The following is a 17,250-nucleotide window of genomic DNA, read 5'->3' as shown; positions in this document are numbered from 1 at the left end:
TGTTCCACCTGAAACAACAAGACCTGTTGATTTAGTTCTGTCAGAGTTCACCTGACAGCTGTCTCCAGCCATCAATCGCAGGCTGCTTAGTATTTTTGAATGTTATATCAGTCAGATTCTTAAAGCATTTGGACAGGGGTTCTCTCCATGTGATGGATTCCATTCCTCCTTGGCACTTAGATCTGGTGCAACAAGTTTTGATGGTTCTGTCCTTTGAACTGATGGCTGCAGGCTCTTTACTGCAACTTTCTCTGAAAGAAGTATTTTTGGTAGGTATGGCCTCCAGAAGAAGGGTGGTGGAGTATGAGAGTTGGTAGCTGACCCTCCTTACGCATTTTTTAAAATATAGACAAGGTATGTGTACCTCCACATCTGAAATTCCTGACTATAGTAGTATTGGAATTCTAGCCCAATCAAGCTATATACTTAATGACTTTCTTTCCTAAGTCCCAGTCTCATCAGGATGAGGAGAGGCTCCATACCTTCGGGCGATGACTTTTTACTTGGACAGGACTAGATAGTCTTTTAAATAGTCACCCCAGCTGTTTGTCTCAGTTATGGGCAGGATGAAAGGTCTTTCAGTCTTAAAGCAGAGGACCGCATCCTGGATTTTGTCCTGCATATGCCTGTGCTATGACGTTGCCAATGTACCCTCTCCAAGCAGGGTGGTAGCACGCTCCACGAGATCTCAAGCAACTTTTTTTGGCTCAAGTAGCTATAGCCGACATTTGTAGAGCTGCAATTAATAGTCATCAGTACATACTTTTACTACACATTACACTATATCTCAGCCTTCTGGAGATGATGCCAAGTTTGGATGAGTAGTTCTCAGTCCTTGTTCAGGTAGATTGTGAAACGGACCTCTGGTTTAAACTGCTTGTGAGTCACCTGAAGTGGAATGGATATGTGCAATCAGTTGAATGAAAAAATGCTTACTAACCCTGTTCTGGTACTGTTTTTTGAGATGTATAATACATGTCCGTTCCATGACCCACCTTCCTATCTGTCAGAGTCTGTTCGGTAAGAAGGAACTGAAAGGGAGTCTGAGGTGGCACCCCACTTTATACCATCATGCAGCAGCAGCATGAGGAAGTAAAGGGTACATGCTCCACCCTGATAGGTACTGCTAAGGGGGAAAAAAATCTGACTCTGCACTTGGCATGCACATACCTGAAATGGAATGGGCATGCTTAACACATTTTGAAAGACAACAGTTACAGAACAGGGTAGTAACTGTTTTATTTTTTTTACCAGTCAGTCATGTAAGATTGTGAAGAAACAAGTCTCTGTACAGTTCTAGTAAAGGCTGAAAGAACTTATCTGAACCTGGAATTAAAGTAGCTGAATTTTTAGCACTTCAGAATTATTTAACATGGGGACATTTGCTTTTACATTATAAGCAGACTGTCAAACTTAGTATCCATAGCCTTAGAAGAAACTCACCTGCACATATTTAGTTCCTAGTCACTAGTGGTACTGTGGAGTCAGCTTAATTTTAGCAGTGGTGACAGTTCTTTAGCTTGGTGATATCGCTATGAACCTTCATCAAGAGGGTTGGTAGTAGCAGAGGCAGTCTCTGGGTGGAAAGGAGAGTGAATCGCCAAAGAAGAGATTTTCTGTTGTGTCCTACAATAGGGTTAGAAAAACTGCAGCTAATAAACTCTTTCTAATTAGCAAGTAGAAATCCTAAAAACTTGCTGGGATTGCTGATTGTATAGTAGTCTGAGGCCTTTACAATCAATTAGGATTTATCTCTGATTCTCCTAGTTTAGAAGTTACTGGAGAGAAGGAAGAGAACTAGGTTAACCTACTACTAATGGTTCTGGAATAGAAAAGGCCAGGTTCATGAATGTCTCCTGCATTGCCTGCAAGGTTCTTTTTGCATAAATACCAGTGAAAGACCTTCTCTCAGAAAGTGCTTGTCTCCATCCTGGATCAGGTTATGGTCTGGCTCATGGGTAGGCTTTATTAGATCCAGAATATTCACCATGAACACACGGATTCACTGTTGTCTTGGTTAAATCACTTAACCTCTTTTGTTTCTCCATATGTAAAAAGTGGATAAATACCTGTCTATCATGGGTGCTCTGAGACATGCTTAGCTTTTGCAATACACTTTCAGGTCTTATGGCAGGTTTTCTAGAAATGCAAAGTAGAAGAACATATAAATATGGCACTTTAAAGCATGAATTTTGCAGCAGTGGGTAGTGAATCTGATTTATTCCTTAAGCTGTAAACATCCTTCTGAGTTCATAGACCCTGGTTGACAGAGAGACAAATAAAGAGAAAGGCAGCTATGTTCGTAGTGTCTATTCTAAAAACACAGCTGAATATATTTACCAAATGGAGGGCAAAATCAGGCTATAGTTATATTTCTAATAGTATCTTGTAATAAAAGTTTGTTTCTAATTTCTTTCTAGTTTGCTGTCCTGTAAGTTTCCTGTATCTTATTATTTTAGTGTAACATTTATTAAACTAGACTACTTTTAAAAAAAAAATTTGATCTATCCGGTCATTTGTCATGTGGTTTAGATTGGCTCCTCTGATTAAATAAATATACAATTTTTAAAAATTATTGTCTGTTTGCAGCGTATGTAGAAATACTACTTCTAATACAATAATTAGAATTGAGAACTTTTCCCTTTTCTAATTTTTTTAAAAACAAAATGTAGAGTCAGATTACATTTTGGATGCTGAATCCTAGTAATTGCTTTGTTTACAGACTTGTCAATGTACTATATTTACATAAATAAATGCCCAAAACAAAGTAATAATAAACTAAGCATAGCATTTAGGAATTTGGCATTGTTGTGTTTTGAGAAGTGTAACCTTTAAATCTACATAAACTTCTCTGCCTTTTACTTCTGCTGTGTTCGTAGATTCCAGAAGGGCTTCGTGTATGGACTTCCTGCCTTGGAGGTAGCAGAATATTCAGCAGAAGGTAAAGAGGAGTGCTGCCTTCTGGTGTCATTGTATGTTTGCTGGGGTGCCTGGCATTGTGTGGTGATCTATTAGAAAGAAGGAACCATATAACAAAAAGTGCAGTGATGTTGAAAAATGTAAATCGGACATTGACATTCTGCTAATCCAGACTTTTGCATAATAATTTTGCATAATTTGCATAAATTAAGTTCCAGGTGGGATGATGAAGCACTGCAAATGCTCCTTCCCTGAAAACTGAAGCAGTTAGAACTTATTTTCAAGATTAAAAGTATAGAAACAAAGAGCTAAGTATAATACTTCTTCAAGGATGTCCGTTGTGCTTACTGTGAGATATTTCCTGCTTGCCTAAACTCCTGTTGACTGCCACTTGTTCCAGGATTGGGCTGAATACTTCGGATGTGACCTATCATCTTTCTCACCGATGTTGAATGTGGACTTCTTGATATCTTGAGGGCTTTGACATTTCCTTTCCATCTGCATTTCAGTCATGTTCCATACCCCTGGCTCTATTTTCAAGGCTTCTTACAGACTGAAATACCTTAGTACATTTCTGGCCAGAGCTTGAGTCCTCTTGCGTGACTTTCTTTTCTGGTGAGGCTGCCATCACCTCATTTGGGTCTTGGCTGTCATTGTCAAGGAAAGATGGAAGTAGCTGATCCAAAGCTGTAATTACTGTACATGAAAGGCACAGATTATTCACTTTCTATATTAAAAGAAAAATGATCTTTGTCTCAGTAGATATAGCTCTGAGTGGTAAGTGATTAAATGGGTGTTTGTACCCTTGGGAAGAATAATTCTAGGCTGCAGTCCTTTAAAGCAGAGCTTTGTTTAAAAATTGGTCATTAGGATCTCCTGATGAGAGATCCATCTTAATGTTCTGAAGGTCCCAGAAAGCAAAACATAGTGTTTAATTTCTCTAATTTGCAAGCCACTATGATCTCCAAATTGTTATAAATTCTATTGTCCTCTGCCTTTGTTTTGTCTTCAATTTTATATTGAAAGTAAATGTTGCACACTTTTTTCCAGATCATCAATGTATAAAGTGAATAAGATCTCTCCTAAAATGGATACCACTCTTGTCATCTGAGTGGTGTTCTGGTTGTGTCAGATTTGCTTCAATATTTTCTTAAACCATGGAAAATAACTTTCTGGCATGTCTTCCACTTTTCTTTTTCTAATTTTTAGATTTTTAAAGGCTAATATACTTCAAAGGCATGTGTTGAAGCAAATAGTTTAATAAAATCTTAAGTATGTTCTGCATAGGTAGTATATTCCATTAGTGATAAATCCCACCATCACCTCCACAGGTGTGCCAGCTCATGCTCGTAGTGGAACTGGAATGGTGCCAGTGTGGGGGAATTCAAGGGCAGAATGCTGTGAGGCAATGCATGGGTACTCCCTGTATGCTATGGAGCCTAGGGCTCTTCACAGCAGGGCTCTTTCTACATGACCCTACAGGGGAAGATTGGGAGCCAGGTCAGAACATGTGACTTCATGGATCCATCAGCCTTTCTTCTTCGTACACTTACTTCTGAAACACTGACCCCACACTAGGAACTGTTAGGTAATTCTGTTGATGCTGTTCTGCCACTCTTCACATGGGGAGAATTCTTCCCTTCCCCAGCCTTCAAATAACGAGTTAACATACAAGCCAGATAGTCTGCCTGTGTTTTGACATCAAAATTTGCTCCTAAATTTTTGTCCAGTCTTGTTTAAAATGTCTCAAGTGAGGTTGGAGTCTTCTGCCACTTCACTGAAGTGGTTATTTAACAGTCTGAGATCAGATTTTCAAAGCGTTGGCTTTAATAGATTACATTTTCTTCCTGTTTTATCTCATTCAGGTTACACCTCGCTACCTTAGGTAATTCTCTATATTTGTTGTTTACATTTTCATATGTTAATAGATGGTTAGAATTGATTCTCTTTAATCATTTAACGAAATTGTAAACTTTTCACCACTCCATTCCATCACATCCAGTACGAAAATATTGTTTAACTACCCCCCACCCCCAAATAAAACAACTTTCACTCCTACTAGTAGTAATGAGGTCTTGTGGTCATAGTTTTTTTTCAAGTATCTTGTCATTTTTCTTCTGAATTCTTTCCTTACGTTTATAAAAATTTTCTTTTCTCCATTTGCTTTCCTTTTTCTCTACTTTTCTGAATTTGTTGCACTTAGCTTCATTTTGAGATGTTTCAAATTTTCTTCTGCACCTGATATTTTATACTTTGCATATGAATAGTATTTTTAATCTATGGACTCATGCATTTAACATCTCTTGAAGTGTTATGATTGCTTAGGCATGCATTGCCTGCTTGTCTTCCTGCTTAAATTTTTATCTGGAAACAATTTTGAAGTTTGAAGAACTAGGGTTAGGTATGTCAGTACTATGGATTGGATTGTGGTAAGAAGGTAGAGTGCAACTTTATCAAAGCCACTACCTAAGTAGCTGAACTTCTGCCTTCTTTACTTACAATTCCCAACATAACAAATAAGGAATTTCTGAGATAAGTGAACAAAGGAAAGACTTGCCTTCTTCAGGCATTCCATTTGGAGACAAGAATAGGAAATTGGGTATCATTCAGTTGGCACTGTGACTGTGAAAATATTTGGCACTGGGAGATAACAACCATCAGTAGTTGTAGAGACAGTTGGGGAAAACCTTATTTTACAATGTCTGCAATACTGGGGGGTTGTGTGACCTAATGTTGGCAATATACCACTGGTGGGTACATAGTTATGAGTCTATATCCAGGGACTTGCCTAGACAGGTGTTTCCCCTGTGATCACTGTCTTCATGATATTTCATTTAAGGGGGCTGCATGTGGTCTCTGCCAAAAGCTAAGAACCCGCTGGTTGTCATGGTTGTTGTGGGATGTATGTATGGAAAATATTTTATGTTCCAAAGCTGCTAGAAGTGAAATTTCAGTTGACGCAAGCTTTTCTCAGAGCCAACTCAATCAAGAATGAGAACAATTGACATTGTTGGACCCAGCCTTGCTAAGTGTTTATAAGTTAGACGAGGTGCAGGCTTGGGCCTTTACAAAGCACAACAGAGCCCCAGAAAAAAAGACCTTGACTAGGTGGACCATTGGGGCAAACTAAAGTTAATGAAACATCTTGGTCATTGAAGAGAGAAAAAAAGGTCTGGAACTGTATAAAAGGAGAAAAAAGGGCATACGGTAGTATCCATTACAGTGGTGACACTCTGACAGTGTGAGTGTCTCATGAAAACTGCATTCCAGCTGTTTACTGGAAAAGCACTATACAGATTGACAGTTGGGTCAGAGATAGCTTATTAGTTAGGAAAGGAACCTTGTTAATAAGTATAGGCTCTGGATGGTGTTTTATTTTTTTTCTTTTATCTGTCACCATATGTTTCCAATCCTTATACTTGCTTTTGATTGAATCTTTATCTTAAGCCTTATCAAATAAACTTCTGTTTGGTTTTGCTACATATGTGACTAAATGCTGTGTGCTATGGAGAGTGCTGAACGGAGGTGAAGCTAGTGAACTGAGGGCACTGCTTCCACAGAGGCAGTGAATCCTTGTGCATTGTAGGTGTCCAGAAGTTGAGGGACTGGGCACTTGAGTGTAATGAAGAGGGGTGTACAGATTGGTAGGAGGGACCTGGGCCTAAAGCAGAACTTGGGAGGCTAATTATCTCCATAGATTTAGCCACAGGTTGTCTGCTCTGCCCCATGGATTCACTTAGGGAGCCTGAGGGCTGAGGTGTGAACATTGCTAGCCTGTGGAGCCCAGAATGAGATGTTTGTATTGCCAGCCGCTGATAGCCTTGGGCGAGTGGGCACAGACAACTTCTTGCTGTAAGTTGGCAGTAGTGATTCACCCTGTACCCCTGGGTAATCGTGAAAGTGTAAGCGTGGATAAGAGCTAACTAGCTGATGCACTTCTTGGGTAAGACTTAATTCAGTTTTGGGAAAATACAGAGAGACTGAATATATGCCTTTTTTTGCCTTTTGATACTCAAGTTTGAAATCTAGGAGTCTTGTTGGATCAAGGGCTGCTTTTGTCTGTCCAAACAGTAGCTGAAAACGAGAACTTTTATCTTTCATTGGAAAGATTGCATCCTGCTTCCCAATCAGACGCACATCTCCCCACCATTATTTGTGCTTATTATTTCCATATGGGGCTATGACTATGTGCTCTTCCTTGGGATATACTTGAGAGCTACTTTGAAACTTTAGCTAGTGTCCAATGTGGCTACTTGTTTAGCAGTGTTTCACTCACGAAGCATATTATACTTGTGCTCCAAAGATTGCGCTGGGTTTCCAGTTCATTTCTGGATGCAGTCCAGAGTCTCGGTTTTGATCTATTAAAAAAAAATAAAAAGGGGTTTATAATTTATGTTCTAAATATCTTGGTGATCACATTTCTGCTTATGCTTTGCATCTGTAGTTGAGAGTAGCTTGTGATGTCGAGGCAAACAATTGGTAGATGTAAAAGTCACGGTACTGGTAATATAGTATTCTCATTGAAGGACCCTGGACTCTAGCGTCCCATCCATCCTGGTCTAACGTACAAAACCATTATTTCAGCTTTGTGGTTTTTGTTTAGAAGTGAGTTGGAGATCTTTTAAATTATAATGATGGGCTTACAATTTTTTTTATTGTACACACAGATAGAGTGGTGATAGATGCACAGCATAACCTTTAGTTATGCCATGCAGTCACTTCCATATTCTCTAGCTCAGATGTTCTCAAACTAGGGGTCACTGTGGAATGTATTCTGGTGGTGGTGGTGGGGAAGAAGTCGCTCTGCCTTCAGAACTGGGCAGACAGAGAGCGTTATCTGCTGGCCAGGCGCCCAGCTCTGAAGGCAGCACCACTGCCAGCAGCAGCAGAGAAATAAGTGTGGCATGGTATGGCATTGTCACCCATACTTCTCTGCTGCTGCCTTCAGGTGGTGCTGCCTTCAGAGCTGGGAGCCTGGCCAGCAGCCGCTGATCTCTGCTCTGCCTTCAGAGCTGGGCGATTATATTACTTGTGTGGCTGGGGAGGGGGCATAAACTATTACAGACACAAAGAAAGGGTGTTTGATCAAATAAGTTTGAGAGCCATGTTCTAGCTAGTGAACAGTGACTGTTAGAACTTGCACTGGGAGAACAATCCTCTAGAGCAGTCCCTTGATGTAGATATTTAATCGTGATCTTGTTATACAGGCCAAACTGTATTTAATGATATCCAAATTAAGCATACTTGAATTCAAACTGAGACCATTATGATATATCTGAAACATATTCTGAATAGTATAGATAAAGTAGTATCAGAGATTACAACAATGGACTAATTGTCAAGTCTTCCTGAGTTCTGTTACAGACACCATGGTCTTGGGCAGGTCTCTTCTAGGTCTCTGTCAACTTATCTGTAATATGCTTTCTAATTCTTCGAGTATTGTGAGGCTTAGTACTAAAATCCTCTGAAATGTGTTAAGGATTTTAAGCCTTAAGTTCTTCTGAGATGAACATTTTGAAAATAGACTTATTTTTGGACTTTTGTGAGGAAAATGCAAAGTGAAAATGGCAACAGGAAGCAAACATAAAGTTGCGTTTTGTTTTTCTGCAAGGAGTACTTTATTTGGAAATAAACCAGTTTTTCCTTCCACTGTACAAATTAAGAAATATTAACCTTGAAGACTTACAGAACTAGGTTTTGCCTAGTGATGGAGAGAAACTGTTCAAGCTGAGAGATCACCTCATACACTGCACGTGGTGTGGCATTTTACAATAGAAAGAGCCTCCTATCTATCACGTGCTAGGATTGAAAGCTTTTGCATCTGGATGTTCCTCATGATAGTTTGCAAAGTCTGGAGCCAGGAAACTTTCAAGCCAGGATACAAGTCTCATATAGTTCAGCTTGTTATAATGCTTTTATTTTTCATAAAATAACAAGGTTGATAACACTTCTGGAACCAGAATAGTCCCTTAATAATACCCATAGTCTTGAATATGATAATTTAAAAACTTCATAAATGTAAATATCTAGTAGCTGCAACAGCAGACACTTTAAAACAATGCTTTGTTTTTGGAAGATCATTGGATAGTATTACTTGTGCTGTAACCAGCTAAGGGAGAAACTTGTCTGTTAGTAAAAACAACTCTTATCTGATTTGTTGTTAATGGTCAAAGGTCTGTATATGAATAAGTTACCGTCTTTTGGATTGCCCCAAAACTGCAGAACTACAGAATAAGGGCCTCTTGCATGACTCTTCAGATCTGTGGAGTGCATTATAAAGACAATTCTTGCACCTCTCTTTCAATGAAAACTGTACTTGTATTCTTCCTCTTATATAGATCTCACAACACTATTGTGGATATTTATACTGTGCTATTCCTACAGGGATACCAATATACTTGTCTCTTAAGCTTATTACATAGTTCACTAGAACTTTCTTGTGTGTATACTGTAGCATCACATGTTCAATTTTTTTTTTTTTAAAGTTGCTTAAAAGTTTAGGTCACTAAAGATCAGGCAGTGAGTTTACATACTCTTTTCTTTTATCGAACCTCAACATTTAAAAGCGTGGAAATGGCTACCTAAGGACATAAGAATGTTTGCATGGGCAATATAAGATTTCTTATCAAGTATTCAGAACTATGTGTTTCATCACAGTGCAACAGCCTTAACTGACTCATGCAATGTTGGGGTTTTTAAATGGCTTTTATCTGAAAGTATACTGGTACATGGGAAATACACCTCTACCCCTATATAATGCGACTTGATATAACAAGAATTCGGATATAACGCAGTAAAGCGGTGCTCCGGGGCAGCGGGGCTGCACTCTGGTGGATCAAAGCAAGTTAGATGTAACGCGGTAAGATTTTTTTGGCTCCCGAGGACAGTGTTATGTTGGGGTAGAGGTGTAGTAGGAGCTAAAATATATTTATCAGTTGACAGTAGTTTTTTGGTGAAGTACTCAAAACAGCTGTTTCTTGATAATGTGTGTAAAATAGGAGAAGTGTAAAACTAATCTGTGATAAAACTTTTAATATGGATTTGCATTTCAGGCTGAAGAATTTAGCATTAATGTGTACATATGTAATTTTTCTTAAGAAAAGTTGTTTATATTTTGAAATGACTGAAAATAGTATTTTGTGTGAGTTAAGATTGCGGTGATGTATATGAGAGGGTTCGGTCACAGATCCCCTTGGGACTGTCACCTGATGTGCTGAAACTACCTCTGAGCTCGTTTTCCCTGTCAGCTTGGGACTCCAGAACCCTGTCTTGTTGAGCCAGACATGCAAGCCTGCTGCAACACAGACTCAGGGTCTGAACCATGTCCCCAAAGCTGCAGGCTTTAACTGAAAACCACTCAGCAGGTACTCCTGTCTCCAGCACCTAGACACCAAGCTCCCAATGGGATCCAAACCCCAAATAAATCCGTTTTACTCTGTATAAAGCTTATATAGGGTAAACTCATAAATTGTCCGCCCTCTATAACACTGATAGAGAGATGTGCATGGCTGTTTGCTCGCCCAGGTATTAATCACTTACTCTGGGTTCAATAATAAACAAAAGTGATTTTATTAAGAATAAAAAGTAGGATTTAAGTGGTTCCAAGTAATAACAGACAGAACAAAGTAAGTCACCAAGCAAAACAAAACAAATCACACAAGTCTATGCCTAATACATTTAAGAAACTGAATACAGGTAAAATCTCACCCTCAGAGATGTTCCAATAAGCTTCTTTCACAGACTAGACTCCTTCCTAGTCCGGGCCCAATCCTTTCCCCCGGTACTGTTCTTGTTAGTTTCAGCTCAGGTGGTAATTAGGGGATTTCTTATGACTGCAGCTCCCTTTGTCCAATTGTCCTAGTTAATGGGAACCATCAAGATTCTAAGCCACCATTAATGGCCCACACTTTGCATAACTACAATAGGACCTCAGAATTATATTTCATATTTCTGATTTCAAATACAAGAATGATACATTCATACAAATAGGATGAACACACTCAGATTATACACTTTGTAATGATACCTCACAAGAGACCTTTTGCATAAAGCATATTCCAGTTACATCGTATTTCCACTTGTTAACATATTTCCATAAACATATGGAGTGCAGTGTCACAGTATACATTTCTTAATATTTGATAAGAATGTCTGCTATATGGGCAGAGTAAGGTTTATTATGTCCTTAATTAGCTATTTCCTTTCTTCTTAGTTACTGGGTTTTGTAAACAAGTTTTTGAGTTTTGGAATTTAAATTTTAAGAACTTTTTTTCTATTGTGTACGTAGATGGGGAGGAGGCATGGTAACAGTCTTCAAGCACATAAAAGGTTGTTATAAAGAGGAGGGTAATAAATTGTTCTCCTTAACCACTGAGAGAGATTTAGGTTAGACTAGAGGTTCTCAAACTGTGGGTTGGGACCCCATTTTAATGGGGTGGCCAGGGATGGTGTTAAACTTGTGGGGCCCGGGGCTGAAGCTGAAGCCCCCAGGATGGTGGCACTTGGGTTACAAGCCCTCTGCCTCGGGCTGAAGCCCTGGGGATTCGACTTTGTCCCCCCCACCCGGGGCAGTACGGCTCCGGCTTTGGTCCCCCGACCCAGGGCAGCAGTGTTTGGGTGGGCTCAGGTTTCGGTCCCCCATCCTGGAATCGTGTAGTAATTTTTGTTGTCAGAAGAGGGTTGGGGTACAATGAATTTTGGGAACCCCTGGGTTAGACATTAGGAAGAACTTCCTAACTTTAGTCAGGGTAGTTAAACACTGGAACAAATTACCTTGGAGGTTTTTAAGAACAGGTTAGACAAACACCTATCAGGGATGGTCTAGAGATAATAGTTAGTCCTGCCTCAATGCAGGGGACTGGATTAGATGATCTGTTGAGGTTCCTTCCAGTCCTACATTTCTAGGAATCTATGAAGATAGTTTTTAAAATTTTTAGGGCTGTCGATTTAATCACAGTTTACTCACGCAATTAACTCAGAAAAATTAATTGTGATTAAAAAAATTAATCGTGATATAATTGCAGTTTTAATCATACTGTTAAACAATAGAACACAAATTGAAATTTATTAAATATTTTGGATGTTTTTCTACATTTTCAAATATATTGATTTCATTTACAACAAATAATACAAAGTGTACAGTGCTCACTTTATATTATTTTTATTACAAATATTTGCACTGTAAAAATTATAAAAGAAATAGTATTTTTCAGTTCACCTCATACAAGTACTGTAGTGCAATCTCTTTATCATGGAAGTGCAACTTACAAATGTAGGGTTTTTGTGTTACATAACTTTACTCAAAAACAAAACAATATAAAACTTTAGAGCCTACAAGTCCACTCAGTCTTACTTCTTGTTCAGCCAATCACTAAGACAAACAAATTGTTTACAATTATGGGCGATAATGCTTGCCCACTTCTCATTTACAATGTCACCTGAAAGTGAGAACAGCGTTCAAATGGCCCTTTTATAGCCGGCACTGTAAGGTATTTACATGCCAGATATGCTAAACATTTGTATGCCCCTTCATGCTTTGGCCCCCATTCTGGAGGATATGCTTCCATGCTGATGATGCTTGTTAAGAAAATAATGCGTTAATTAAATTTGTGACTGAACTCCTTGGGGGAGAATTGTATGTCTCCTGCTCTGTTATTCCTGCATTCTGCCATGTATTTCATGTTATAGCAGTCTCGGATGATGACCCAGCATGTTTTCGTTTTAAGAACACTCACAGCAGATTTGACAGAACGCAAAGAAGGTACCAATGTGAGATTTCTCAAGATAGCTACAGCACTCTACCCAAAGTTTAAGAATCTGAAGTGCCTTCCAAAAGCTGATCGGGACAGGGTGTGGATCAAGCTTTCAGAAGTCTTAAAAGAGCAACACTCCGATGCAGAAACTACAGAATCCGAACCCCCAGAAAAGAAAATCAACCTTCTGCTGGTGGGATCTGACTCAGATAATGAAAATGAACTTGCATTGGTCTGCATTGCTTTGGATTGTTATTGAGCAGAACCCGTCATCAGCATGGATGCATGTCCACTGGAATGGTGGTTGAAGCATGAAGGGACATATGAATCTTTATCACATCTGGCATGTAAATATCTTGTGATGCCGGCTACAACAGTGCCATGCAAACACCTGTTCTCACTTTCAGGTGACGTAAACAAGAAGCCGTCAGCATTATCTCCAGCAAATGTAAACAAACTTGTTTGTCTGAGCGATTGGCTGAACAAAAAGTAAGACTGAGTGGACTTGTAGGCTCTAAAGTTTTAAATTGTTTTATTTTTGAATGCAGTTTTTTTTGTACATAACTCTACATTTGTAAGTTCAACTTTCATAATAAAGAGATTGCACTACAGTACTTGTATTTAGTGAATTGAAAATTTTTTACAGGGCAAGTATTTATAATAAAAATAAATATAAAGTGATCACTGTACACTTGGTATTCTGTGTTGTAATTGAAATTAATATATTTGAAAATGTGGAAAAGATCAAAAATATTTATATAAATATTATTATATTATTGTTTAACAGCGCGATTAATCACAATTAATTTTTTTAATCACGCGATTAATTGCGATTATTTTTTTAAATCTCTTGACAGTCCTAACATTTTCAATAGCTGGATGGGCTACCAGATTATTAAAACAGAAAAGTGAGCATTTCAGGACAAGCTAATAATGAATCCTGTGGACAGACCTTTGTCTCTTGCCTAACAAGGTACACCTAACAAGGTAGCTAAGTAATACAGCCTACCTTCACTCTTAAATGCTGGAAAAAGTTGCTTAAAATCATGGCAAATGTAAGTTTCTGATCACTGATCAAGGCTAAAGCTCTGGTCTTTGATACAGACAGTGCCTCTCAAGCTTCATGTGTCTGGGCTTCAGTTACCCTATCTGAAAAAGGCGTTAATGCTTTGCATTTCACATAGAGTTCATCTGTAGTTATCAAGGTAGCTCAGAAAGATGGGTAAGCATTTATTATTAACCTTGTTTTACATTTGGCTTGACTAAGTACTGATATCCAAAGCAATTTGACAGGTTTCGGAGTAGCAGCCGTGTTAGTCTGTATTTGCAAAAAGAATGGGAGGACTTGTGGCACCTTAGAGACTAACAAATTTATTTGAGCATAAGCTTTCGTGAGCTACAGCTCACTTCATCGGATGCATCTTGTGCTCAAATAAATTTGTTAGTCTCTAAGGTGCCACAAGTCCTATTCTTTTTCCAAAGCAATTTGTATGCAATAAAGTACAAATCTACCACCGCTAAAGTAAGGAATCCCTTCTTGCTCTGTCAATGTAACTTCTGACAATCTACTTAAATTCAGTTCCTCAGCTACCTCATCTGAAAAATGGACCTGTGTACATTCCCCCTTGGGTAAGGGACTGTTTTCTGTTTGTTTGTTTGTTTTTTTGGGTGGGTGGGGGACACACAGATGGAGTCAGTTACTTCAGTAGATTCTGGAATTTCTTTTCACTCTTCTTAAAAGTAGCCTTGTCCAGTTCTGAAATAGTCTCAGTAGCTGGCAACAGAAATTATTAGGGCTATGGAACGGCTGCCATATGAGGAGAGATTAATAAGACTAGGATTTTTCAGCTTGGAAAAGAGACGACTAAGGGGGGATATGATAGAGGTCTATAAAATCATGACTGGTGTGGAGAAAGTAAATAAGGAAGTATTTTTTCCACAACGCACAGTCAACCCGTGGAACTCCTTGCCAGAGGATGTTGTGAAATCAAAGACTATAACAGGGTTCAAAAAAGAACTAGGTAAGTTCACAGAGGATAGGTTCATTAATGGCTATTAGCCAGGATAGGCAGGGACGGTGTCCCTAGCCTCTGTTTGCCAGAAGCTGGGAATGGACGACAGGGGATGGATCACTTGATGATTACCTGTTCTGTTCATTCCATCTGGGGCACCTGGCATTGACCACTGTCAGAACACAGGATACTGGGCTAGATGGACCATTGGTCTGACCCAGTATGGCCATTCTTTTGTTCTTCGGGGAACATCTAGCATGATTAGGGGTTAAGCATAGTTGACTGTTGCAGTCAGCTTTACTGACAGAAAATCCGGTCTTGTTTTCAATAATGGCAATTTCTTAAACATTTTTAATTCCTGCCTTTGAAAACTGCCTCTTACACAAGTCCCAAGTCAAAAGTTACCCATGTTTTCAAACTTTGTAGTCTTTCATTCGATTTAGGGGACATAAACATACACTTTGCTGCCCTCCCGCCCCCCATCTGAAGTTGGTAATCTCAAAGTATTTATATGTCAAAAATATATTCTAGTTCTTGGTAAGTCAACTTTAAACTTCAGAAAGAATGAAGGTTTTTTGCAGTTATAAGGCTGATTTTTTTTTATCTCCCTTAGAATGGAACCATAATTACAGGCCTCATATGAAGAAGCTGCTATGTTTCCATAATAAACTCAATTAGAACCCCAGTCCAATTGTTGCAAAAACTATTGGACTGGGCCTTTACTGCTTAAACTAAAGGAAAGTGTTAGCTTTAATTTATAGAAGGATCTTCTGTTATTTCTAAGCTGCTAATAGAGGGCATATGCATATTAAGATGCTTAACCTTACTTCTGCTGAAGGCAATGGTAAAAAAAACCAACCAACCAAAACCAAACTCTCTTGTTGAAATAAATAGAGCAGGATTGCCCCTGAATTGCCCACCACAAAAATCAAGAATTTTGGCTTTGTTACAATGTATTTTCAAACCTCACTAGCACACAAGTTTGTAGATGTAACAAGAGGGTTAGTTTGGAGGAGGAGTAATAATAATCCACTTTTGAGTTAGGGTGAAACCAAGTTAGACAAAACTCAATTTCCAATCAGTGCAAGTTTTCAGATTCTCCTTTTTCTTAAGAATAAATCTGACAACTTTCAAGCCAAACAAATTTTGTATCCAAAGGTATAGGATTGCAAAAACAAGCAGTATTATGGAAGCTAATTGTAACCTTAACTACAGACAATATGGAGGTTAAGTTGGAGCATGAGTGAGACTTGGTGAGATGGTAACCTTCTGGGTTTTCCCTATTTCTTCTTAGCCAACCCTTTGATTAAGTATACTGTATGGTGGTTGTTTAAATGCATGATAGCCTATTTAGTGGGAACATCTCAGATTCTAGGACTTTGCACTGCCGGGTGCACTGAACCATACAGAGCACATGAAGTTTGAAACTGTCAGTGATGAGGACCCAGCAAAGACTTTGCTGGATCTGTTGCAGTATAATAAGGAAAACTGTCTTTTAAGAACCCTCATTGTGAATTTGATATATTTTTGGTGATATATTAAATGTTCAAAACATAAAAAGTTTTAAGGTTAGAAGTAGACTATTCCAATTTTATTTGGATTTGAGCCATTTGATGGTTGCTAGATCTTCCTAAGAGAATCTTGCCAATACCATGTGTTTGTGTGTATATATTTTTGTTTGATAGTCTGTTGAGGTCTGGGAAAAGTGCCCCTGGAGTTTCTTTATAGAGATCCTTGCAAATGTTTTATGGTTTCAAGAGATGTAGATATGTACAGATTGACAACTTTTTCTTATTACAATTTTCAGTTTTTTAGTTTTGATGATTGTGACAGTGGTTAAAGATGGTTTGATTCCTTTTGATCTTCATTCTGCTGTAATTCATGTTATAAGAAGTTAGTGTTTTAGTATCTTGATCTAGTTTAAGAAGACAAATCAGTGTAATGTACTTGCATTTATCAGTTTAAGTGAATATAAATGTAATCTATAAAATATTCCTCTTTTTTGTTTTTTGTGCACAGAAAAGATGAAAAGGAGTATGCACTGAAGCAAATTGAAGGTACAGGGATATCGATGTCGGCCTGTAGAGAGATTGCAGTAAGTGGACATAAACAAAAGAAAATATCTTCTTATACTTGTTATGCAATGGATAATATATGTCTTACTCTGTAAGCAACACAATCAAAGGCTTAAAGTATAAATTTTTCACTTTACGTATGTAAATTTGAAGGTTTATTCCAATATAGGCTTCCACTAAAATTAATGTTTTGTAAATATATTAAAAAAACAACAACTTGTAAATGTCAGATCTGTGGAAAGGATATAATATACATTTTTTTCAGTATAATTTTGTCTGTCTTACTTTATTTGCCAGGGTTAAAAAACAAAAGTATTGTTTTAAAAACTATTTCAATTAAATAAAAAAAAATATTTAAGGTTCCAAAAGAGACTCTAGTTGCAACTATAAAAAGGTCACTAATGTGTTGTATGTCAGCATAATGGTAACCTACTTTTGTTTTATGTCTGAAAATGCACTGTAGTCTTGTTACACTCTGCGGTCTCCTACGTA

At 38.2% G+C, this 17,250-nt stretch overlaps 1 protein-coding gene across 1 annotated transcript in view; it reads left to right on the top strand.

Annotated features, from left to right (window-relative positions):
• CDK19 (cyclin dependent kinase 19) overlaps positions 1-17,250 on the top strand; it is a 220,455-nt gene that overhangs the window by 33,382 nt on the left and 169,823 nt on the right. Inside the window, 2 exon segments of the mRNA XM_073337045.1 lie at positions 2,880-2,941; positions 16,703-16,778. Of these exon segments, the coding sequence (XP_073193146.1) occupies positions 2,880-2,941; positions 16,703-16,778 (138 nt within the window).

Source organism: Lepidochelys kempii, chromosome 3 (assembly GCF_965140265.1).
Source record: "Lepidochelys kempii isolate rLepKem1 chromosome 3, rLepKem1.hap2, whole genome shotgun sequence".
Lineage (NCBI taxonomy): Eukaryota > Metazoa > Chordata > Testudines > Cheloniidae > Lepidochelys > Lepidochelys kempii.
This window is presented reverse-complemented; position numbering and strand designations above follow the sequence as displayed.